General features: G+C 37.6%; 1 protein-coding gene across 1 annotated transcript; it reads right to left on the bottom strand.

Annotated features, from left to right (window-relative positions):
• Window positions 1–27,364, bottom strand: adrb3a (adrenoceptor beta 3a). Its single transcript, XM_056246669.1, has 2 exons — window positions 25,441–27,364; window positions 1–840 (listed from the first exon to the last, which is right to left on the bottom strand). The coding sequence occupies exons 1-2, from the start codon at window positions 26,736–26,738 to the stop codon at window positions 828–830; spliced, it is 1,311 nt and encodes a 436-aa protein (XP_056102644.1). The 5' UTR covers window positions 26,739–27,364; the 3' UTR covers window positions 1–827.
• Between the last annotated feature and the right edge of the window lie 457 nt (window positions 27,365–27,821).

The following is a 27,821-nucleotide window of genomic DNA, read 5'->3' as shown; positions in this document are numbered from 1 at the left end:
AGAATTGGCCTTTCTCTACTCATTTTTTACAAACAGCAAACATATTTGAAAAAAATCCCATGCAAATTGGTGAAGCCGTCTACACGCTCTCTTTTCTCGGGAGAGTTCAGGTTTGCTTGCAACGTTAGAGCGGGACATCTTGTAGCTTATATTGAGGTTGCTGGACTGGGAAAAATCAGTGAACTACTGAACCTGTACAACACAGAAATATTAACGTGGCAGGTATTCTACACATTCACAGCTAAAATGTGGGGGTTAAAATAAATAATAATAATTTAGTATAGATATTGTACAAAATCTAAACTTTTTATATTTAAAAAACACACTGTGCTTGGAAAGTCTATAACGTCTAGAGTTCTTGTGTCCCATGTATTTGAAGAAGTCCATACTCAGAACATAGCACTGAAAAAACATGTTGGAGGACCTTCTGGTCTGATTCATTTTTTTGCCAAACAAACTAGACCAAACCGGGCTGAAGTGGATTGCTCCAGTACTCCAGTACTTAATAGAACGTTAGCGGTATCGGATTGCTCCATATTACACCCCTTCATGAGCAGTACCAGTTCAGTCGTTCTCTCCATAGACGGGCTCTTTGTGAGAAAGTTCCCATAGTGCTTGCCTCTCTATGGTTATATCTTTGCACTCTTCTGTCTTTCAGTTTTGGAGCAGGCTCCCCTGATGGCTTTCATGGATGTTTTTGCTGGGCCTTTGTGGTCTCTGCTGGGGAAGTCCCGCCAACTGTGATGTAAGTCAGTCCTTTTCCCTGTTTCTTCTTCCTCAGCGTTCTTTCATTTCAGCCATGCTAGAGACTCTCAGCCATCCTGCTCCTATAGGTTACAGCTGGAGGAAATAAATAATAAGTGTTAAAGCTGAAGTACGTAATTTTTTTCAATATATTTTGTAACCTTTTAAATACTTTTCTTACTCCAACTGAATATGTAGAAACAAGTATAAGAACCATTTGTAGGTGCTATAATCAAACATTGGGTCCTATTTTAATGATCTAAGCGCATGGTCTTAAAGTGCACAGCACAAGTGCACTTAGGGCATGTCCGAATCCTCTTTTGCTAGTTTAACGATGGGGAAAATGGTCGGCACGCCCGGCACATGGTCATAAAAGGGTTGTCCCTATTCTCTTAATGAGTAATGGGTGTGTTTTGGGCGTAACGTGCAAAAAACAATCTGAGTGTCCTTTCCCATTCCCTTTAAAAGCCAGTTGCTCTCGCGCCATGGCAGATTCACTATTTACATGGCGGAATTTGCAAGCGGAAAAACTGAGAGAAAAACTTTCTCTCCAGAGAGAAAACGTATCTGCTCATGCACGAGGTTAAAGCGCAAACAGACCATCTACGGGACAAGCCGGATTCCACCATATCTTCATGTACACAATAATAATCACAATAATTTACATTGTAATCCTTTTATTTTTAGAGTGTACGCGCCCGCCTATAAGCACCCTTTAAAAAACAAAAATAAATAAATACTGCGCCATTGACTTTAAACCAGGTTTTTGTTGGTCAATGGCACAGTCTAAGTTGCCTCAAAATATCAATGCGCCTGAACACACCTCGTTTTCAGACCAGCACGCCCATTGGTGCACAAATGCATTTGCTATTTAAACAATGTGGCGCAGGACATGAAAAAGATAACTGTGTCGGGCTGAAGCTAGCTAAAAGCACTTGTGCCTGGCGCCACATTGCGCCTAGTGTATGATAGGGCCCATTGTCTGATACAGCAACATCAGATTAACCAAGACTGGGGCGTTAGCGGTACAATTTGTTTCTGACCACTGACAGGGAAGTGTTCTGTTTGGGGAAAAAGTAATTTTTTGGTGATACAGAAATGACACACGTCACCTCTAAGGGTTACAAAAATTGTACAAAACAACATGTTTGGAAATTCAAAAGAAGCAGTCTGATATTACATTGATTTAAGTGGTCAAAGCTGTCCACACTGTTAAAGTCAGTATGAACGGCAACATTGGCAAAGACACTGGCTGCATGTCTAAATGCAAATCTTATTCTGACAGTCACTGGCTTGTAAAAGGCATTAACTTGTCAAATGCTATTTGGATGGACTAGTACCCCCTTCCCCTGTTGCATGCAAGTTCCCAAATTCAGGGTTTCTTAGCTTTAAAAATCTGTTGGATATGGCAGATTCCTTCAACTCAAACTGATGGGACAGATAATAAATCTAAACTGCGTTGGCATCCTAATGCATGCTGGTCAGTCACTGATAATAAAATTCAGTCCCAAAACGACCATTAATATGTTTAGGGTTAGAAAGATTTTATTACTTTTTGTAAAGAAAATACTTTTATGTAGCAAGAATGCTTTAAATTGTTCAAAAGTGACTATTCATAAAATAATCCTGAAAAAAATGTATCATGGTTTCCATAAAAATATTAAGCAGCACAACTGTTTTCAACATTGACAATAATAATAATTGATTCTTACACTGAAAATCAGCATATTATATGATTTATGAAGGATCATGTGACACTGAAGACTGGAGTGATGATGCTGACAATTAAGCTTTGCTTTCACAGGAAAAAATTACAGTTTAAAGTCCCCATAATAAAACCCGCAATAATTTTATCTCTTAAAACTCATCTTCGATCACCAAAATTACATTTTTAAACGTTTTTTTTCTTTATGCCTTAAAATAGCTTGAATGTAACTCTACCCTTGTAGGGGTGTAACGATACCCTCGTGTCACGATTCGATACATATCACGATATTGAACTCACGATACAATATTATTGCGATCCTCCAAGACTTATGGTAAAAGGTTAACAAAAAATTTACTGTTGATTTAAAATGCTAAATTTGGTGTTACATTGTGGGTGTAAATGAATAGACTTGAACTCTGTCACTGACTAGATATATTTAAAATAATGTTGGCCACTTTTTACTGGTAACATAAGACATTTGGCATTATCAGGGCCCACAAATATTCCTCCATTGCATTATTATACATTATATTCACCATTATATAGTTTACTGTAGTACTGACAATAAAACTCTGAAAACCTGATTTTTTTCTGACACTATATTGTTACACCCCTACACCCTTGTCTAATTTAGTATATGCGGTTCTATGAATATGCAAATTAGCCCCGCCTCCACTCACTCACACCAGCTCAGAGATCCACTCATTGATGATCACAAGTTGATGTGATTGGTTACAAGGTAGTTTGAGACGTCAGAAACACCAGCGATTTTAAACGGCGTTTTTGAGACTGTCTTTGGTTCACTGCAGTTTTAAGGAGAAAATACTCAGCAATGGTGTTGACATGAATTTGCACATGGTTTGTCTTAAAGCATATTAAAAACACAACATAGACATATAAACAACATTAAAAGCTTGATTTTCACCTCAGGGAGACTTTAAATTAACAGAAAATAGTCCGTTTTGATCTTCTAAATGCAGCCTTGGTGAGCATGAGAGACTGCTTTCAAAAACATTAAACAAATATCACCCAACCAAAACATTTGAATCTTAGTGTAAGAAATTTGAACCCGTTTCACCTTTCAGTTTTTTTTTTTTTTTTTGTCATGTCTCATCTTGCCTAGGGGCAGCAAATGAGCTATGAGTGCTAACTGGTGCATCGTCATAAAAATATGTGCATCAACGCTTCGGTTTGGTGGTTAATCTGTAGTAGATGGTAGAGATTCTGTTTATTAGAATTGACTTGACATTTGGATCTGTGGGCGCAGGAGTTATAGTGCACATATTACATGGCTAAAGCAGGTTTTAGACCAGTCTACGACATGTCTCAATCCCGTTCCGTTGTCAATCTCCTCTCCTTCCTCTAATGAAGACTGGCTGGCCAAGTGATTCTTTTGCCAATGATATTCTCAGTTAAGCATCCCTCATCTCATAGCACCCTTTCACCTCGTCACACTGCTGTGAGCCCTACCTCTTCTTCTTCTCCACTATTTTCTTTCGCTTTAAATGCCTGAGATTCTGATCCTATCTCGGCTACTGTACAAGTCTCCACAGGAACACATAAACAATACCAAGCATTTATGTGCTATCTGAGGGAAGAGGAAAAAACAAAATGAGAAATGTTCTGAGAGTGCCCGGCCCACCGCTCGATCCTCGGGGGGGGCAGCGTGATGGAATATAAGATGACCAGATACATTTCCTAGGTAAAGGTTCTCGGTTTAATTGTCAAAATACAATGGAATAAGACATTTTGGTCCCACTTTATATTACTATGTAATAACATTTAAATGAACCCATAGACACTTTAATAGCCTGCTATTAAGATTTGACAAAGTCGTTACAAATCTTACAATTTTCTACATCTTAACGAATCCAAGATGGAAATCATTCTATTTGGGTCACGTATGGTACAGCAATCTAAAGACTACACTTAAGAAATTTAAACCAAATACAAGATTTTGCGTAAAAAACTTGGGTATGCTAATTGAGAGCAACCTTAAAATAGATAACCAAATGTATGCTGTTGCCCGGTCTAACTTCTTACATCTTCATCAAATCAGTGTACAGTACGTGTTCCGAATTGAGTTCTCTTTCGCATCTTCTTGTGCTTGAATGCTTTAAGGATGTAAGGGGATGGATGTTGTAACACTTGAGTCATTACTATTACCTTAAAAAAACTCAAAAACTTACAATGACTTCAGTCATTATTAGGTAGTTATCATGCTGTTTACTGTTCCAAATAATTTGTAATTCCTTCTGAATAGAAGGATTTGGTAATACTCGAATCATTACTAGTGGGTTACCATGATCTGCACTCTAGAATAATTGTACATTATGCTTTGATCGCATTAATTATGAACCACATATAGTAGTTCCAAGAGGTATGAAAAAAATAGTAGTTACTGGTAATAGTAGCTAGTAGCTAATAGTGAACTACCGCATTCAACTTAGCGCTGTTACTTACTCATTCGTTAATCAGTTTCTTGTGAGTCAATAGTAGTAACTAGGGGTGTGTTCACTCTTGGCTCTAATAATGACTGTTGGCTCTAATAATCAAGAGGTGCTGTATAGCTGCATTATAGTTTCTGCTAATTTTTCAGAGCATACAGTATAGTCATGAATACTGGTTTCCCATTGGTTTCCAGTCAGTTAAGCCAGGGTTCATTGATTGGTTATTGTCTCGATTACTTTGTGAAGTTGAGTAAATACGCTAATCTCTTTGCTGCTACTCTCACACAAACAGATGTATGCATGAGGTGTTATGTTTTTCAGATATTATAGATTGCAACAGCGACTGTCCACTTTTTCAGTGAGTTTTCCCCCCCATTTATTTTCTCCATAGTGAACCACCACCCAGGCCCAGGACAAACTTTCATTGAGCTTTGGCCATCTGACTGTTGCACTATTGTTTTGTTACCTCGACATGCACCATCCGCTTTGATTGACATCATAACATGATCCATGATATAGGCTATGTGCACAAGCGTAATTTCGAACTTCCGCTATTGTCAGAAGTCGGCATGTCAGGTTCCGGTTTACGGCTGTTCATCCGCATCCACTATAAACGAACAAGATGAGTGCTGCTGTTGTACGAAAAAAAGAGTTGTTAAACACATCTAAGTTTCTAAGAACTGTAGGTGGATCTATCATCTAACGCCCGTTTCACACATACCCCGTTTGCAGTGCGTGTTGCGGTGCAGGAGCAACGCGCGCTATAGTGCTTTCACATATGATGCGTTTGCAGTGAATAACTGATCCGCGGCTGTACCACAAACACATACTTTCTATTTTTATTTAAAATCCAGCAGTTGTGCTGCAACTTTTTCAAAAAAAGTTGTCAGCATTGCTATTCTCTTTGTACACACTCTTTAATGGATGTATGCACGTTTAAACACAATTTAAACAACGCTAAGTTATTTAACAATATTATAACAAAGTTATTCCATGCATTAATTATATTAAGTTGCTCAAGCAAGTGGTCAAATTTACTATATTAAAATGGCAAATATTTTAAATTAAAACTTAAAATTGGCAAAAGCAGCCGACTCACGTGCCTTTTCTTTTGCATTTAAATTGTAATAGCCTACAATAGATCTTGCATGTCACAAAGAACTTGTTTTTCAACCTCCATGAATGAGACGAGTGTTGTTCATTATGTCGCCTTAATTGTAGTTTTCCTTGATTTACCCCGGTCTTCACAGTCTTCAGATGACTGTGAAAAATAGTAGTACCGGTAGGCTATATTAAATGCATTTATGGTGAGATTACTACATTTTATTTAATGAAACGCATTTATGGTGAAATTACTACATTTTCAGGTCAATCTTTGTGCATTTTGACCACGAAACATGCGGTGTCACTTTAATGCAGCACAGCAGATTCGGTGCAGTAACGATCGCTGTACTGCTGTTATACGTGCCGCATCTGGAAGGGTGTGAAAAGTGAAAGCCCTAACCTGTTAACATGGTGCGTTAGGAGCACTGCTGTGTGCCACTTTGCTCTGCTTCAAGTCGCTAACAGCCATTTGAGCTTCCACCGCTTCCCGAAAAACACCAACCTTCGTGCGCAGTGGCTGCACAAAATAGACATTTTGGGCGACGCGCAAAAAAAAAAAAAAAAGTAAGTATGTGTTTGTGGTAGGCTGCAGCCGCGGATCAGTTATTCACTGCAAACGCATCATATGTGAAAGCACTATAGCGCGCGTTGCTCCTGCACCGCAACACGCACTGCAAACGGGGTATGTGTGAAACGGGCGTTAGATGATAGATCTACCTAGTTCTTAGAAACTTAGATGTGTTTAACAACTCTTTTTTTCGTACAACAGCAGCACTCATCTTGTTCGTTTATAGCGGATGCGGATGAACAGCCGTAAACCGGAAACTGACATGCCGACTTCTGACAATAGCGGAAGTTCGAAACTACGCTTGTGCACATAGCCTATTGGTGTTTGTGTTCATAACGCTTTTCATGGACACTCAGCCAAGGCTAATGTTTCACTTTGAGCTCCAAAATTGAATAATCTCCATGGTGCATTGTCCATACATTTGAGAAAATATATTAAACAATACATAGCCTTGTCCTTTGCCACAGTTAGCCTCATCAGTCGGAAGCCCACTTCACCCAAGCTGCTGAGGTCAGTGACAATGCAGCCTCGCTTCTGTTGCGAGTTTGGCCAGTGCTTTCAGGTTAGTCTGCGAAAGTCTGTTAAGTTTGAAACACTGGGATATTTTCCCAACTTCTTGAAAACTGTGTATTTAGTTTAAAATATCTTTTTCTGAGTAAAGTTAGATGGTTATGTTGGCCATTTCTAGCTCTATATTGGACACTGCTTTATTTGGGAAAATGGTCCAGTGAAATGTCAGATGTAAAACATGGTGAACTTCAATGATTGATGACCTGAAAATATTTTAATCACGTCTCTTCTTGCTGCCATGCCCAGAAAGGCCACCTGGAACACGTTTTGAATTTCTTCGTTTGTGATCTCGCTAACTCAGCTTGAGCCGTTCCCTCCTGCCATGCTTCCACTGCTGTTTTTCTCACAAAGCTATTCATTAAAACGGAGAGGTTTGGGAGTTACCTGACACTGTAGGGGTCAAAGGGGTCTGTTATGTTATAATTTCAAATTGGGGGTGTACTATTCCCCGTGTAATTATTCAAATTAATCATCGAATGCATGTCATGACATGAATGCGCATTTCAATATTCATATTATCCATACTATTGTTATATCCTGTTGGCTTTGTCTGTTTATCGGAATAGTTTTATGGTGGGACCCAAATCGTTCATCTCATTAATCTCTCTCACTCTGTTATGGATTCATTTCTGATTACCTCATAAAGAATCAAAGGACCAAGGGGTATTTTTGATGCACTGAGAGAATGTGCAGCATCTGTTTGTCTGCCGTCATCCATATCCATGTGATGTGACAATGAAAAGCAGACCGCAGAGTCTTAGTGGGAGTTTTTTTCCATTGCAGAGTCGATTAGAGTCTCTTTAGCTATCAACTTTTCCACTTTTCAAACTGTCCTTTTAAACAGAAATGGTACCACTTTGCAATAAGGTTTCCTTTGTGAAGCAGACGTGTGCTTAATCTTAATTTTAATTAAAATAATAATATTATTATGTTATAATAAGTAAGGCAACCTAAGTGTATTTAAAGACAGCAAACTTGTATGTTTCTTAGAACAATCAAGTACACTTTAAAAAAGGGCTCTTTTGTAATAAAATCAAATGAAAAGTTTAACTTTAAAGTTTTTAGTACACTTATTTTGGTGTGCTGACTAGCATACTACAGCACATGTAATTTTAAATGGGTAACACTTTACACTAAGGTCCCAATAGTTATTGCATTGAGTTAACAATGAGGTAACAACAAACAATGAGCTATGCATTTGTTTAGTATTATATATTTAGTATTATATTTAGTATTTTGTTTTGTACTTATTGTAAAGTGTTATCAACTGTGGTTATGTTCATTCATGCATTTTCCAAACCGCATGTCCTATGCAAGGTTGTGGGGTTGTTGTTGTTGTTAGTTCGTGGTACTCAATGCATAAACTAATGTCAATTATTTGAACCGTACTGTCAAGTCACTGTCACTCATACAGCATCTCAGCATACAATGTTATGGCACAATTTGAAATTTAGAAAAAGTAATTTTTCCCTATCCAACTCAAGACTCTTCTTGTACTTCCACATATGCAGGCACTTTTTGTATTTTTTTGTGCTTGAATATGAACTCCAGCATGCAACATACAAATCATAATGTTCTAGCTGTTATATTCATTCTAAAAATGAAAACATACTAAAAATAGCCACTCTGACCACACCTATAAAACCAAATAGAGTTTATAAAGCATAACGCAAATATGCGCTCTCATATCTTACTCTCCATTGAGTTTCACCTTGATTTACTGCACTCACTGGGCATAGTGTTTCCATTTTAGATGAATCAAAGTCATTTATTTAGCACAATGTCTGTCACACACAGTGCCTGAGGGAAAATGAGGTTGCCATTGTAATAAAATGTAGACCAGGAGTGGGAAGCATTATTTATATCAGGCTAAATAGAAAGGTTTAGCTTGTACTGAGGGTGGAATATCAGTATCCTGTTTAGCTTTAGCCCATTTATCAAATCTGTCTTTGGATGTCCAGAAGGCCTTTCATGTACAGTACATGGAATTCTTCTCATAGATGCTACATATAAGTATAAGAAACAACAACCTAAATTTATATATTTCTTTCACCCTTTGGTTTCTCATAAGAAAAACGCCTATGTTTTGCTGACAAGCATTGACGAGTGACATTGTCCAGTATCGGAGGAAAAGGCTTTCTCTAAATATCAAGGAAGTGAGTGCTACACTGGGAACTAAGTCATGACAGGGCCGGTTGACACTTTTGTTGAGCATTCCATCCAGATACGGCCTTTATAAAAAAAACCTACTTGATCCAATCTCTGCTTGTTGGCCCTTGTTCAGCCCAATTATCTCTTCCATCAGCTCGCAATTCGTGGCAATCCAATTCTCGTTTGTTTGCTTTTTGTCACAGACACATCCATCTCCTTTGTCAATGAAATTTGGTGTCATTAAATGTATACATAAATGTTTGTGCAGTCATCTTGATTAAAAAGACGTCGTATTCCGATTATGTGTTTCCATGCATGTAGCTTTGTCTCATCATTCAGCAAAATGGAGCTCTTCCAAGGCTGATTTCATGCTCCAATACCAGCTGTACCAAACAGTTAGATGACCAAAAAAGTCCTGTAGGTCCAACAGCTTCATAATATGCCTGTTGTCCATCTAGTTTACACAGTTTAATTGTAAATGAGCTGTTAAGTCTTGAGGTTAGAGTTCAGAACACAGATATAATTTCAGCCACTTAGTCAAACCGCAGTATTGGCATGGTTGAGGAGCTGATCTCATAATCGACAAGTTTTATTTGCTTTTACACTTAGGGCCAGATTTACTAACAGCTTGCTCCAGCACAAACCCTCTTTTGGCATTAAAAACTACTGTCAGGATTTACTAAAGACATGCAATGAAAAGATTGCGCTGAAAAGGCATTAACAGGGTTATTTTTGTGGCTGACTTGCATATTGCATATGCATTTGTTGGAGTTTCCCTTTCAGACGCAAACTTTATGGGGGAGAGTATTTAAATAAAGCATGCAAGGTGATAGTGCTGGGCGGTATACCGGTTCATACCGAATACCGGTGTTTATTTTTGTTATGATATGAATTTTTAATATACCGCAATACCGTTGTATGACGCTTTAATAACAATCGGAACGCGGCGCGACACTGTTTGAGAGGGTCCCTTTTCACTCTTGCACTCTGTGGTGATGCATGTGTTACTTAGCGTGACTGTGAAGATGGATAGGTTAAACTATAATTGATACTCTGTCAAATTATATTACAGTGTTTCCCATACATTGGTTCACAATATCAACACAGTCTTTTGGAAAATCTATTTGTGGTTGGCATTGACATCGTTGAATAAACATGAGCACTGCACGTTTCAAAGTCAAAACGCGGCACGGGTGTTTTTATATGAATGTATCTGAAGTGAACTAACGGTCTTTAGAAAAGTTTCTTTGTTATTACGATTGAATCTTTCTTTATCTTTCCTGATAAAGCAGCGTTTATGTGCGTTGCGCTGCTTTGTGTACAGGCGTTACCGGGGAAACCCGCTATTTCTGCCACTCCTAAAGTGCCTCCTGCTGGCACCTATTTGTAAACAGCCTTGCAAACCTGTATTAAGGTTTGTGTGTTACACTTTACACAAAACCACTAGTGTTGATTTTTTCTACAATATTCACTCATGACAGTAAAATAGGGCATTCTACGTCAATCTACTGCAGTATTTCCTCTCTCACTCAGTAGAAAATGTGGTTAACCCAGTCATGCTTAAAAAAAAAAAAAAAAAAAACGTCACACCGTGAAACCGGTATAATTTTGAAAAATACCGCGATATGGATTTTTGGTTATACCGCCCAGCACTACAAGGTGATTTACTAAGGTTTGCGCTAGTCAATTTACTGGTATCTGTACCATTATTTACAGCCCAAAAAGGGTGTCTTAAAGGGATAGTTCACCCAAAAATGAAAATTAGTCCATGATTTATTCAAGTATCTCAAGTCATCCTAGTGTATATGACATTCTTCTTTCAGACGAATACAATCGGAGTTTTAATGGGTTTGTGTAAGAAAAATATCCATATTTAAAACTATCGACTAAAATAGCTAGCTTCCGGCAGACGGCCGTACGCATCGATTTACGACGAAAAAGTAACACTTGAACTTGATGCAAAATGTAATCACGAACACGGAAGCGCAGAGGATAGAGCAAAACAAAATACCAGTCACGAATTAGAAGTCTAAAACGAGAATTTTTAAAGAGAAATGTCAGAGAAGCTTGAGTTTGTTGCCCAGCCCTGTTTGTTTGAACCGCGAGAGGCGTCAAAGCTTACGCTACTTCTACATCCTACATCGTCAAGTGTTACTCTTTTGGCGTAAGTCGACTTGAGTAGGCCGTCTGCCGGAAGCTAGATTTTTTAGTCTATAAATATTTAAATATATATATTTTTCTTACACAAACGCATCGCTTCACTTCAGAATGCCTTTATTAAACCCCCGGAGCCACGTGGAGCACTTTATCATGGATGAATGCACTTTGATGGACTTCAAAAAATATACATCCATTCACTGCCATTATACAGTAAAGCTTGGAAGAGCCAGGATATTTTTTAATTACTCCGATTGTATTCGTCTGAAATAAGAATGTCCAACGCATTCTCATCCTTTGGCGTCATATAGGTGACGCCATATGACATTTCGTCAAAATCTTACGCACATGGCATCCTTTAGCGTCAATATAACACGCACTGTTATGGGTAGGTTTAGGTCTGGGGTAGGGTACGGTTATGATCTGCGTCTCATATTGACGCTAAACGATGCCATGTGCGTTGGATTTAGACGAGCGTCACCTGTATGACGCCTTGGGTTCTGCGTCTCATATTGATGCTAAAGGATGCCATGTGCGTAAGATTTCGATGAAATGTCCAAAGCGTCACATGTATGACGCCAAAGGATGAGAACGGGCTGGAATGTCATATACACCTAGGATGACTTGAGGCTGAGTATATCATGGGCTAATTTTCATTTTTGGGTAAACTATACCTTTAAACTAGACACTAAATTCCACTGCTCTTGGTAGATTGCGTTGGTCATTATGGAAATGATCAGGCTGTGTCTGTGATTTTTCTAATTTGCATGTCAGTAGATATATGCATAATTTTTCACTCCCATCTGCGCTTTTTTGGAATTACGCTCTCACGCTAATTTGCCCTGTTTTAATAAATCTGGCCCTTAATTTATTACAGGACTCTACAAGAATGGCTTGAACAAATGCTAGATAGTTTGTTCTTATGAGGCATATGATAACTGAAAGTCAGCAAATATTTTTAAGAAATTATATTTGTTCATATTTGATCATCAAGACTGTCAGAGTTCACCTAAAAATCTCAGTTTTAATTTACTGCCTTCATGCCGATCCAGACCTGTATGAATTGCATTGTACAGTGGATTCCAAAAGAAGATATTTTGGAAGAAGATTTTGAAAGATAAGCTCTTATAAAGCCAAAGGGGCTTAGTGTTTATGTGGACCCATTGTATGAACCAAAACCACTGAAATATTTCCCCAAAAGAAAGAAGGTCATAGAGGTTTGGAACGAGGGTAAGTAAATGATAACAGAATTTACATTTTGGGGTGAACTATCCCTTTAAGTTTGTTCTGAACAAATATTTCTAAAAGAAGTTCTTGGTAACCCTAGTCCAAGCCCGTCGAATGTTATTTAATATTTTGGTAGAGCTGACACAAAGCTGTTTCAACATCGGTAGCTGAATGACAACAGTTTGAAAAAATATTTCCAGTCGGCCCATCTGTCAATCCAGTTTCTATGGTAATTACTCCATTTTTACTGCATCATAGCATAGCAGAACCACAGAGCTGCCCTTTGACATCCAGTGCTTATCCTACAGAGGCATTCTGCATTTTCCCCCAAGTTCCTTTTCTGAACCGAATGAGCCTTAACTGATTTGATATACTATATACCTCTGAGACATTAATCACAGGCCAAACTTTATAAAACAAGCCTCGCAGAGCAGAACATCGAGGTTCTCACACGCTGATTTTCAACTCTGCAAAGTACAAACACAAAAACAACCTTGCTGGTACATGTTTCGATGAGTGTGTGATTGGCTTTGCATGGCAAATGAGTCGTCAATGTTCGCCCTAAAATCATACCACAGGGCAGTGTTTACCAACTTTTTGTCTTATGAACCCTCTGGCCACATCAGTAAGGCTCAACCCCATGGTACGATTTTAGAGCGAACATCGAGCACTACGTCATTCGCCATGCAACGCAGATCGCACACTCATCAAAACATGTACCAACAAGGTTGTTTTGTGTACTTTGCAAGAGCAACCTTTCTGGTAAATGATTTGATGAGTGTGCGATCAGTGTTGCATGGCGAATGACCAAATGCTCGATGTTCGCTGTGGCAGTGTTTACCAACTTTTTTTTGTCTTACGAAGCCTCCTGCCACATCAATAAGGCTCAAATATGATTTTTTAAGCAAATCACATGTAGTATTGTTCAATTTTCAAAAGCTATGCCTAATATTAGCCATCGAACATATTAGCCACCAGTAATACAGACATTTGGCAACCTCCAGCAATAAAATCCAGGTCAGTGTGAACGAGGCTTCGGTGTGAATGTCATCACCTCATAAACGGGCTATAATCCGCACAGCTGCTGGCCACTGACTCAAAAATCACACTGTCTCATAACCATAATAAAATGTGGCTAAGCAAGACGGGAGCAGCTGCTCCTCTCTACTTTTGATGTGAAAACTCTACTCTTGCCTTTCATGAAAAATGTGGAAATGCTGAGATATTGACTTTATTACGCAGCTGTTTTGGCAGAGCAAAGCTGAGAAAGGAACAGAAAGATCACCCGCAACCGGGTATGCAAATCATGTCACCCAAAGATTGAATTAAGCTCAGAGCCAATGACTGCTTAAACTAATTTTGGTGAGTTTATTTGCAGTCCCACAGGAGATTAGGTTTCACTCTCATGCACGGTATCTCTGGTTTAGACTCTTGACAAGAATCACCACAAAATGTGACCCAAACCAATATATACATATTATTTCTTCTTCATTTGTCTTTTTATAGTTAAAATATTTAAACATTCCTTAACATAGATTTGCTTCATAAGCAAAACTATGTAAGATACTGTAAAACATCTTGTTTTCAGAGAATATATATTAAGGGATGGGAGGATCAATCTTGAAGCATCTGTACTTTTATACTGATGCTGTAAATCTAAAAAAAATATTTATGCAAAGTGTTTAATTTAAAGTATTATTTATTGGTCATACAAATAAATCATGTTTTTTATCACAATACTGCCTGATGATGGGATTTTTTGTATTGTGTTGAAAACCTTCTGAAAAGTTGGGTTGAAAATTATATTGATTCTCAAGTAAATAAATTAGTTTAAATTATGTTTTGATATTTATTCTAGAGAACAAGACTAAGAGATGTATAAAGCATTGCCGTATAAATCCTTACACTGAGGGCAGATAACAGGTACTAAGGTAATAAGTGTAAAGCAGAATAAATTACCCATAATCCTCTGCACAGTATCGCCTCCCCTGGCAACAGACGTACATGTGTCTAATTGTTTGATCAGAAGTTTCTAGGTGCAATAATAAAGTCTTTAAAAATTACCCATTAAAATTAATATCTTTCTGGTTTAGATAATGAGACAGCTTCCTTTACATCGCATGAGATTTTTTTTTTCTTTTACTACTTTTTTCCCAAAGCTGTTCTTCAATGACCTACGATTAGTCAGTGAGGTGTCTGTAATAACATAAAGTGGCCTTGTCTACATCTGCGCACCGACATATTGAGGACATTTTAAAAAATTGGTGGAATTTGCTTTTAGCTGTCAAGTCTTTTTGAGTCTAGAAAAATAACTCTATTTGTTGCAACTGAACCATGGGAAATATTAACTCCACTGCCCCCACTCCCCTCGCATGCTGTGTACGTGACATCTTTGCAAAGCATCTTAAGGTGTTTATATGGGTATGGGGCCATGCCTAGATCTCTTCTTTGGGAAGAAAAACCTATCCAGGTAGACTAACTACACTCTCAGACACTGATTTACGCTCTTTTGCATTCGATTCAGTAAGATAATGTGACGTTCACAGCTGCCTGAGTTATTATTCTCCTGCAGTTTGAAAGCCCTCTCCATCATGCCTGCATGAGGAGAACTCTGATCTCAGCATGACAGCGAAACCACATCTTTCTGACACTCAGCAAATCCTTTTTTTTTATTATCCTTTTAACCCCGTGACATCTCTCTCTTTTATATTCTCTAGCTGTTCCGCTCGAATATCACGATTTTCATCCACCAATTTTCACAAATGATTGTTCACATAGGCAGCACGCAAAGTTTAAGATGACTTTTCGGAACAAGCTCCTGTGATGCTTTGCGTATAGTAAGCTTTAATGGAGATATAATGTGATCTCTAATTCAGTCGTCTGCTAATAGTAGAGTTCATTGAGTTCAGTGTCGAATCAAAAGTGCATGTTTGCTTTCCAAAATCAAGACATCTATATTATGGACTAGCCAGTGCATTATTAAACACATACTACAGTTTATCAGAGGGATGTTTTGACATGATTATTATATGTATCAGTATTGTAATGGGGGCATTAATGTAAAAAGACACATACCATGGATAAGATGTTAAGATGAGATCCTGATGATCTCATAATCAGTACAGTCACATTGCTATATTTATTGATATTAATTTATATATATATATATTATACTCATAGCTTATTATTTTATATCTCGACTTCACTGTAAAACGTAGGGCATGGTTATGGAGATTTCTCCCAATTTGAGTGGTAGCATCCAGAAAAGTGGTATGCAAATATGGAATTATTATTATTATTGAAGTCCTTTGTCAGTATAATGCTCCCATGATCTGTTGGGGAGAGGCACCAAGGCCATTTTAATAGTTTAATAACTATACTGATAAACTGTAATATAAAAATGAATCTCTCTTGGTGTACACTGAGAGACTCCTACTATTGCTTTAGATTGATTTGTTTTATTATATGTTTCTACAAATGTGTTTTTACTGGAGCCAACGTAACCCCACACTCTTAAAAAATAAAGGTCCAAAAAGAGGGGTTTCTTACCGATGCCATAGAACCACCATCTTGGGTTCCCCAATGAACCTTTCAGTGGAAAGTTCTTAAAAAAGAGAAAGTGTGGAGAATATTTGAACAATCTTTTTCCACAGTAAAAAAAAGTTCTTCATGGATCCATTTATGCCAATAAAGAACCATTATTTTTAAGAGTGCAAGCATAAGTAATCTTACTATAAAGATACCAGTCACATTTCTGAAAGTGCAAGTCTAAATTGTAATTATATTATATTATATAAAGCAACACTATGTAGTTTTTCAGCCTTCACAATATATTTCCAAAACCCTTGTGATGGTACATCGACTTACAATAGGTTGAATGACACGTCTGCCATAGCCTGACGTGGTCTGTATCGCTTTTACTGGCACTACGTAACTTCGGGGTTCGGGTAGTAACCCGAGCACAAAAAGAACTACAAAATTCGACTGCTTTACGGCATCCCTCACTTCCCCCACCACACCCCCCACTTTCTCAAATTCGGACGTGAGAGCCCAACTATTGTTTGTTTGCCGGATGTTGTTGTCATGATTCATCATCATCATCATGCCCGAAGCAGCAACTAAACCAAAGAAGGCGAAGGTTTTGTCGGAGGAGACTAGAAAGAGAAAAAGGGAGAGTGATAGAATCAAAGGCCGGACGAGAATCAATATTGGTCCAGCGTTCGCTGTCGTGAGCTAAGGAGGAGGGGTTTATGATGAAGCCCCTTTTTTTAGGACAAAAAAAAAAGTCATAAGTAAGCCTATGTCTAAACGGCGTGTACAAGTTTGGTAGGGGCTACATTCTTGCAAGTATAATACATGATTAGACGGACAAAATCATCTTTTAGGATAACTATCCTGATGACTGCAGGCTGATAGTCATGTTTGTTTATTTATTTTTCTGGTGAAAGTGTCTTGCCTCAGGCTATAATACAAATCGATTTTTCAAATTTGCAGATTCATCTATGGTAGCTTGATATTATAATATTGACGATAGATGGCTATTACCTACCACACAAACATTGAATTGAATTAGCATATCCATTCTGTAAAACATTCGCCAATAGGCTACTATAATGACGCTGGCTTGTAAACGTGAGCTACGCGTTTGGCGTTTGAAAAAAATACAACCCATGAAATTATATTCATATGACATATGAGAACTCCTTCTGCAGAGTTTGGGGGTATTGGCTTGTAAACAAACCATGACAGATGGTTTGTCCATGACGTGTAACCATGACAGATTTTACGACAGTAGTAGAAGACAATACTGTTTCCCAACTGTAGGGGGACCCCGAGAGCAAAAGTTACATGGTGTTACTTTAATATATTATATTAATGTATTATACACTGTCCTACACCAAGTCGCTGTTTGGATTTAAATAGGCAAATGCTTAAGTCAGTGATTTGATCAATATTGCAGTGGTAATTATGTTTCTAGTGTGTTACATGTTTGGCAACAGTTCTTCTAACCCTCTTGATAGAAATAATCAATTTAAAAAAATGTGATCAAGATCTTGTATTGACAGTGCAAGAGTCCAGCATTCTGTAAAGTCTCCTCCAGTATATCCCAAAGACTTTAAATGAATTTAAGGTAAAATTGATTATTCTTGCTCCCTCCCAACCATTCTTTCACAGTTTGAGCCTGATGAATCTTGACATTGTCATAATGGAGTATGGTCATGATGTTTCTTCCTACACGGTTATTTAAGAAATGAAAAGCCACCCACCATCAATTAGAGTTAGAAGAACTGTTGCCAAACATATAACATTCTAGAAACATAATAATAACTGCAATAGTGAACCAATCATTGACTCAATCAAAACAGCGACTTTTTTTTTTTTGGCCGGGCATTATATTATATTATATTATATTATATTATATTATATTATATTATATTATATTATATTATATTATATTATATTATTATTAAAATAATCTCAAGGCAACAATAAAAAGGTTAAACTCAACTTTACTATTATTATTTCCACACATACATCCATGGAGTAAGAAATCAATATGCATCGTGGATAGTGACAATATGTATTGTGTATAATTTACCCAAAACAGTAAAAAATATTGTTAACCTTTTTCCATATGTCTTGGAGTATGGCAATAATATCGTATCGTGAGTTCAATATCGTGATATCTACTATCGAATCGTGACATGAGGGTATCGTTACACCCCTAATATAAACTGAATGCCACAGCCTCCATAGATAAAGAGTTATGAGCCTAGATTAAGGTGTCCTCAGAAAGGGATCCGTCCTGAAATCTCATAGCAGGCAGATATAGGGATTGCTTGATCTTGCTGGTTTGCTCTATATTGTGGCTAAAATAGCTCTTTTCCATATTGAGTTCATATCCTGTTGCAGAGAATTACCTCATTGCTTATTCTGTCGGCACTTTTTTCTGCCATTCTTTCTTTTGCTCCAGGTTTTTTTTTTTTTTTTTTTTTTTAGAGAATGACAGAGGAATCATTTGAAGTCATGCTTGTGCTGATGTACAACATATGGCTCAATGCATATGTACAGAGGGTGTTATTCGGAAACTAAAGGCCATCTGTGCATATTCAATTGTTCAAATATTAATGATCATTTCACTTTTTATATATGTGATTGCATACACTTCAAAGGAATAATTCAATCCAAAAAAATACAATTCATATAATTATAATTCAATATAATTATTCATTACGCCCCCTCAAATATGTTTTATGGATGCAAAAACACCATAAAGGTATAATATATAAAATTTTCCGCCACAATGAGCTGAACCTGAGAATCAAAGCAGTCTGATTTGTATTCACAAATTATTCATGGCTTTACATTTCTTCAGAAAACTTTGAATATAGTTGTTTGAACTACTTTTATGATGCATTCAATGTGTTTTTTGGATCCTGCTTGGTCTTCATTCATTGGCCATGTTTAAATAATAATCAGAGTAAGGACTTAATCGCAGTAAGATGTTTTCATGACAAGGGCAAACCTCTTCACTCCAGTTTACAGGTAGTTTTCATTGTTCTGATTATTCACAAAGAATGGTGGTTATTTTTGCAGTCATTATTCACATACCCCAAAGCACAGCTCAAATTATGAACTCATATGGTAGATGTTACTGGCGATTGTTTTAATCTACTTATGTTTTTATTTAAAAAAATGTTTTTATTTCTATGTTTTCGACCATCAATAGCTATACTGCAATATATTCATGTCGCACAGAGTTGTCAACATAAATATACATTTGCATGTGTGTGTATTTATATATACAAATTATTATAAACAGTATATTATATATTAAGTAAACACAAACTTTTATTTTGGATGCGATTGATCGCAATTAATTGTTGCCCAGTACTAATTTAAATAGACATACATATTTTATTAAAATATATATTATATTAAATATAAATACATTAAATATATATATTTTATTATGATTGCTATGATTATGAGCTTAATCACATCCATGTGATAGAAGTATTGCGTTTACATGAGGTAAAGTTTAATTATAACGATAGCGAGTCCCGATCCGATACTTATATAATACATAAAAAAAGAATAAAGAAGAGAGAAAAAACAGATCCAGGATGTTCCTTATTTTTTATTTAATTCACCTTATTTTAACATTCAACAACTCTGTTAACAAACAGAGCACTTCTGTGAGGTAGCTTGAACAATCAAGTAATAAATAACATAAAATCTTCACTTTTGGACTTTAGTGCAACAGTAAATATAGAAAAAGTCTAATATAAAAACAAATAGCACCTCAACTTAAAATACCCGACAGGCATGTAAGCAAAAAGTAAAATGTTTTAAAAGTGTATAAAAAAATAATGAGAATATATATATACATTAGGGTTGTAACAGTTCACAAAATTTGCGGTTCGGTTCGATACGATACAGCAAAAAGAAAGAAATGCCAGAGAAATGTCCTATTTATTAAAAGAAAAACTATTTTTAAATAAGTTTGAGTTTTCCTACATCTTGAAACTTTCAGGTTTATAAATGGGGGTAATCTTTGAAGGATGAACAAACAATGTTTTGGCAATCACATTAAAAATAAAATTTAAATATATATTTATATAATATTTGAGTTTTGAAGTGCAACATTAAATCCATGTTCATTCACGGCACAATGTTTCTCCTGGTTCCCACGTCAGCGCTGTTTGATCTAATAGAGATCTACGGTTAATAACAGAGAAATTTGAATGCTTCTCACTAGATCTCGCAGCGATGTTATTACTTCAGTGGCGAATTCAAATGTTTTCTTCACTGGATCTCTTAGCACAGTGTCGCTTGATCTCGCGCTGCACAGATGTTGCTGGTCCGAACTGATAAATGGTCCGTTGAGCACAATATAATGAGTAGCGCAGTTTCGTTCCTCTTTCATTACGTTTGCCATTTGATGTTGCGCAACGTTGTGGTGATCGCACCAGCGCGGATTTTGTCTGCAGGAAAAATGGTCCTAGGAATCGTTCAGTATATGCGTACCGAACCGGAAGCCTCGTACCGAAACGGTTCAATAATTACGAATACATGTACCGTTACACCCCTAATTTACATAATATATCCGAGTCCTGATCGGGAGGTAACGTCCGATTCCGATCGAGTCTGAAACCACGTGATCGGGCCCGATTTCCGATCGCGTGATCGGATCGGGACATCCCTAAATGGAACAGAGAAAAAGAAAGGCGTTTAACTCCCTCTATTCTGCTGCTTTTTGATTTGAGATCTCAAACCGAAACCTGTTATTTATCAATCAAGAGCCAATCTTAGCTCCCCTTTCTTGTAAAGATCAACAGTAGCCAGAGAGCGATACCAGTAGCTGATGGTGGCGATAAACCTCTGATCTGTGGAAACATGGTGTCCCACTGTTACAGCAATGAAGGCGATGAGAGCAGATAAGCCATTATACCAGCCTCGGCTTGTCAGCTGTATTGTGTTCTTCCTCATAAACCTATTCAGTGATTAAGCACCTGTTTGTAAAGTCAGGCTCCAGGAAAATACGCACACAGGTGTCAGACAGCCGTATACAGTAACAGCCCGATTCGCAAATGGTTTTTCAATCAGTGGAGTCATGATCAGATGGAACCGACATCCTAATTTGTAGAATGTCATATGGCATGATGAAAATGTTTTAATTCGGGGAAGGGAAATTTCCAGGCTTGCTCATAATGAAAGAATATCCTGATTTAAAACTGTTCCATTTTCAAAAAAACAACTGGTCATTTTTAAAGTAGAACATTGTAATCCTAGAGAGAATGCTCTCCAGTGTAAATCATTTTTGCCCTGTCTAGTCTTCTAACTCGGTTGATTATTTTACCAACAAAACTTTACTTTTGATGTGTCCATCTAACTTGCACTTTGCATGGATAGGTGGATGCAATTTGTTTCTTTTGGCCAAACATCAGCAGAGAACAACTGGGCGTGCTCCACGCAAAACATTCTTTGACTTAAGTATGCAAATGTATTGGAGGAGTAAGGTCTGCGTTCACGACTATGTTTACTGAACTTTGATACTTGCAGATAATATGCCAAAATAGAGCACAGACCAGCACTATGATGCAAAAACATTGAACACTGTCACAATCAAACAGAATCTCCAGATAGCAACTAAAATAGTTGCAAATGCGACAAAAATTACAATTTGCAATAATATTTGAATATGTAGTCAACACTATAGTATGATAGTCGGGAAAACTTTGTGCACATTTGTATTAGGTTTCATCAAAGATCATCTTTTCTGCACGGAATGACAAACATAGCACAAGAAGATGACTAATCGGAACTTTTTAATAAGTCTGTCAAAATTTATGAAACAGCCTTCAATAAGTAATCAGTTAATCGTTCACAGCGGACTGTAACACTGAAACGCGAGTCATTTTTCGGATATGTCTGATACTTTATAGTCATAAGATTTTCACTGAATCTTTTTAGAGAAATCAAAATACATATTCACAATTTATCATTTTTGATAAATTAACAATGGTATTTTAAAAGCATACATATATTATTATTGCACATTTTTTTATTATTATGTATTTTTTTATTATTATTTAAATTATATTATTATATAATACCAACCCTCTTAATCAAGTAATCATGTAATGTGTTAGCTAAAAAGCCATTTGGCTTGAAAAAAAAGTTGTTAAAAAAAATGTATTCCTCATTTTCATGAAGAAATTGAGGTTTTCTGTTAAGTGTTTGCCTACTATCTTGCCTTCTCTTCGAGCATTGGCTGCGCTCGCTCTGTTTAGGTCGTAAACAGCTTCTCCTCAAAGGCGGAAGTGTTGCGTTTCAGTGATAAAGTTTATCAGCTCCTGGGGGTGTTAGAGAAGCAAGCAACAGTGGGGCCATAAAACTTGCCAAAAAAAAAAAAACACTACAGAAACCACCTCATTCTCACCCATACAAGTTAATTTGGAGGTCGTAACAAATTTATGGACAACAATAAATCCATATTTAGCTTGTACAGCAGTAATATACAATTGCTTGCAAAAAAAACGGTGTCCTTATAAAGTTCTTTCTCACGGAGGGTTAATCAATTTACATACCCTTTTCTCAATGCGCTCACTGAAACACAAATCAATCATTGTGGCTTCATTTGTGTTTCTGCCGGTAACACATAATGTACCCATCAGCAGCACAGAGCAGCAAAATATTGACTTCCCGTTACACAAAACACATTATCTTCCATCTGTTATTATTTGAATTACTAATGCCCACAAAGGCAACTTTCATAATATACTGCTCTAAAAATACTCAAAATGCTCATTTTGTCTTATTACATTTTGCTAGACATAATTTTCTAGCTGCACCCGTATTAAATAAAACTCACTGGAGACCTGGTCACGGTGTACGGAAAATGAAGTACACAGTTTATGTGAAAGGGCTTCAGACATCACAGGGCTGATCAAATTTTACTCAAAGTACTCGTAAGTTGGTGAGCTATACGCTGAATAATGTGATTTGTTTGTTGAAATGGGCTACCTGACACCAGTGAACTCACAGCTTCAAGCATTCGGAGATTGAAGTCGCTCAGAATTACTTTAAGTTCCTTTCTCTCCGCCTGTGCCGTTTGGTCTCCACTGCAACCTTTTTACTCACATGAAGTCTGTCGTGGTTTTAGCTGCTTGTCCTCAAGAGAAAAATGATCTGTACATTTGTGATGTAAAATTATGCATGTGCGTATATAGATACAGTTTCATCAGTTAAGACTCTCACCCTCTAATTTGAAACTATATGTAAAGATTTATAAAAAAAAATAATGCGTAACAAAATTGCCTTCTATTCAGTGGGACTGTGTTGAACCAACCAACAATGTTTTGGTCATTTATTTAGTTTTCTGATGAGAGAAAGATGACACTGTGCTCTCCTCAACTCAAAATGCAAAACAACTAAGATTTCTCTGTCCTGTGGTGTCTGGTGTACATAACTGTGTTTGAATGTGAGATGTGTGTGTGTGTGCATTGTTTCCACTTCATTGTGGCTAGGAAATGTCTCCAGGGCTTGCCCACCCAGCCCCCTGTAACAGCTGCTGTAAACCCTGTACTGTGATAGTCAAGTGTGTCTCCCCCATTCTAGGAAAAGGATTTCCTGAAAAGCCTCTATATACAAAGCAAAACCAATTCTGATATCCAATTCCTATTTTAGTGAATCAAAAATCCTATATATATATATATATATTATTATCTGTAACATCAGAGCACTGACACTGTTTTATTTCAAATAAAACGTTTTTAAAATGTTTTGTTTTTGTTGTTAGGAAATATTTAATGTAGTATAAGTATTTATTTCCTGTGTTGCAGAAGCTCTGTGTTTGTACAAATGAAAACCCACAAAAACATCTTAAAATTGACCTCTTCCAGCGAGTCATTAAAGTAACTACCATATTTTCTGGATAAAACCCTACAATTATCGGATCACTATTTACATTGTTAATCCGACCGACAGACTAGAAAATGTTCCAAATGCAAACGCGTTATGAAACAAAACTATGTGTTTGTATATCCTTGTGGACACTGATAATTATCTTTTTGATCTGGATGAAGAAATTTAGATCTAATGAAATAAGAGATTGATATTAAAAAGTGTGTCTCTTTGTGTTGGAATGGGGTTTAAATTAACATTTGTATAAACTTGACTTGGTGTCTTTTTTTTCTTGCTTCTTTTTTTGATTTCTAGGGAATACACTTTTATTCTTGCTGCTATTTGTCAACGTGACACTCAAAAGATACAAAAATCGTGACTATTTTTGAGACAGGTACATTTCATGATCATATTTTTTAGTTTCTGTTTTTCATATTTGTACAAGTAAAGAGACTTTTTTATATAAAGAAGTTACCTTATCATTATCAACAATTTAAACTCCAACCAAAATAAACAAATAGGCAAGTCTCTTTTTAGATGGTCAGTTCTCTTGGGCATTTAAGAGAAAGAGCTAGATTTAGAGCACATGGTTTCTCTTTCATATCAGAGCTTGACTTGTGTCCTGTCCATTCCTCATACCTTTCTGCTGACATGCGTTCTTTTAAAGATAATGCCGAAATGTTCAAACCAGAGCAAAAATTCTTCCTTTATGCCCGTTTTGCTTATACACATTAAGTGTTGTAGCTCCCCAGAGGAACCTTTATATTCATTAGGTTTAACTGGCCCTCGTTTCTGTGTATTCCAGCTATAAACACAAGTAATTATTAGCTTAAACCTGGTATTTCTTTCCCCTACACAAACTTCATCTGGCTGTTTTACATTCCACCATTAGCAGTACCATAACAAGTCATTTATTTTTGCGTGAAATGTTGTACACATCCAATCGCTCTGTAACCCAAGACAACTTCAACATTGCCCTGCTCAACCTTGACGCACTTCTCACAGGGCTGTATCCCCCCTGAGAAAAGTCACCACAAGCACATTCACAGGTTTAGGTCACCTGATTACAGCAGGTTTAAAATTCACTGGACATGTGATATTGAGCAATCTGACCCTACTGACATTGATTCAGGGAAATTGATTTCAGTCATTCGTCAATACAGACCTAATACTGAATACGTAATAACAGTTTTGCTCTTCTGAACTTCTTGGAAAATTGATCAGACACATTGTAAACACTAAAATAAATCTCAACAAGGTGAACTATAAAGAAAAGTGTAAAACTCTTTATCTACAGGTAGTCTTCACGTATACACCTGACAGCACAGAAGTAAGAAGAGAACGAGACTCACAACTCCGTCTCCGGTTCGGAGAAATCACTGAAGAACGTGCTGCCGTTGGAGTGCGGTGGTCCCGGCGACGGCTCCTCGCTCCTGTAGCTGCTCTGGCTGCTCCCTTCCCCAGGCAGTGTCCCTGGGGATGTGGGGGGCTTCTCGAACGAGCCAGGCATTCCTGACTCTGCAGAACCCAGGAAGCAAGTGCATCGAGTCTGCAGCTCCTTGTAAAGAAAGTTCATTCTCAGCGAGGATATCCAGGGACAACCAAGAAGGTTCTTGAAGGCCGCACGGAACTCTGGGCTTCGGCAGTAGATGATGGGATTGAGGCTGGAGTTGATGTAGCCTAACCAGTTTAAGTATCGAAAAACATACATGGTCAGCACTTCTCGATTAAAAACATTGATGATGTTCGCCACGAAGAAAGGCAGCCAGCACAGTGTGAAGATGCCCATGATGATGCCCAGCGTCTTGAGGGCCTTGTGCTCCTTCACTGCGGTTAATCTGGACGGTCGCCTGCGGGAACTTTTCCGCCTTGCCGTCATCCCACCGACGTTATTGCACATTGAAGGCAAGTTGTTGTTGCCTTGGATCGCCGTCTGTACCTGATTTCCCGTGCACTCGTTTTGGAACCTCAGACGGTTATTGCCAATTAGCTGTACCTGTCTTGTGGCAATGAGAAAGACACGTGCATAGACAAAAATCATGATGAGTAGTGGGATGTAGAACGAAACCACTGATGAAATTATAGCAAAGGTCATGTTTGTATCAAAAGCACAGCTGTCTTTTTCATTGTCATTGTTTTTTTCTCCCTTTTCCTGAGCATGCCAGTTGCTCATAATTGGGACGAAGGAGATAAGAGCTGAGACCAGCCACACAACACAAACGATAATTCGAGCCCTGCACTTATTCAGGAGCACTTTATACCGCAGTGGCCGCATGATCGCAATATACCGATCCACTGCGATGATGCAAAGGGTCTCTATACTGGCGGTGACACATAAAACATCAACCGATGTCCATAAGTTGCACAAAGTCTGACCAAGTGTCCATTCCCCTTTTACAACAATCATGGCAGCCAGTGGCACCACCAGCACCCCCATTATGAGGTCAGCACATGCCAACGACGTAATGAAGATATTTGTCGTGGTCTGCAGCTGGGAGGTGCGTGCTATGGCGATGATGACCAGAAGGTTACCCACAACGATAATCGTGATGATGATGATCATGATGAACAGCTCAAATGATGTCCACCCCTGAAGAGGTGCACTTGTTGGCACAGGGGTTGCTTGAGGGCTGTTTGTCAGAGATTCCATGTTTCAGTATTCAGAGATCAAGGTATGTGATTTTTCAAACTGTATATCAGAAACAAGCAGCAGCAAAGAGACATAGCTAGGTGCTCAAAACTTCTATTCGGTCTTCAAACGAGTGATTGAGATACCATGACGATGATGTATTTAATCTTGCATTGTATACCACCATATCTCCAAATGTTGAGCAACAGCATCAATTCATTTTGATATATTCTTCAGTCATCCTGAAAAAATTGTGCATATCCAGCAGTCCTGTGGCATTTGAAGCAAACATATGTTCCACACATCTGAACTGAAGATGTAGGAAGAAAGAAAACAAAAAGTCCCTTTTATTCTGAGTTAAAACTGGTCCAAGAGAGATGGGGGAAAAACATTGTAACTTTTAGAAAAGCTCTTGAAACCAGCAGAGAAAAGGCAGATAAGCAGCCGTCCTGTTGAAGTAGTCCGCTGAAGTGGAGTTTGAGCTGAAGTGGAGGAGGTTCAGTCAGCGTGTTACCGCCGCGTGTGTGGAGCGAGCGAGTGGAGGTGCTTCTACTGCCAAAAGCTCAAAGGAGCAGTGACACTGCCGACAGTCAACAGTGGGAAAGCACTCTCCCGCTCTGATAATGCTCTCTCTCTCTCTCTCTCTCTCTCTCTCTGCCTTTTAGCGTTCAGCATGCTGTAGTTGCAGTCACATTTCACCCAAGAGGGGTGGAGCTGTAAAGAGTGCCTCACTCCCAATATTCACAAACACACACACACACACACACACACACACACACGCACACACACACACACACACACACACACACACACACACACACACACACACTACTCTATCCAACAAGTACACAATCGGCAAACATAAAACACTTTTTATCTTGTCTGTCACACATCAGAAATAGACATCAGGTTTATGTACATGCAATAATATGTCCAAAAATAAGGAAACACATAACATTTTAATGCAAAGTTAACCTGTTACAACGTTAACATTAAATTGTAACTGTAACAACATTACAATTATAGCAGAATTACAAGATATACATTATAGCTAGATTATAAGATCTGTCAGTGATACTACCAAAAGAAAGTCTTTTAAAAAAT

Source organism: Rhinichthys klamathensis, unplaced genomic scaffold, assembly GCF_029890125.1.
Source record: "Rhinichthys klamathensis goyatoka isolate OS25496 unplaced genomic scaffold, OSU_Roscu_1.1 h1tg000040l_1, whole genome shotgun sequence".
NCBI classification, from domain to species: domain Eukaryota; kingdom Metazoa; phylum Chordata; class Actinopteri; order Cypriniformes; family Leuciscidae; genus Rhinichthys; species Rhinichthys klamathensis.
Note: the sequence above shows the minus strand (reverse complement) of the source record. Positions and strands in the feature narration are given on the sequence as shown.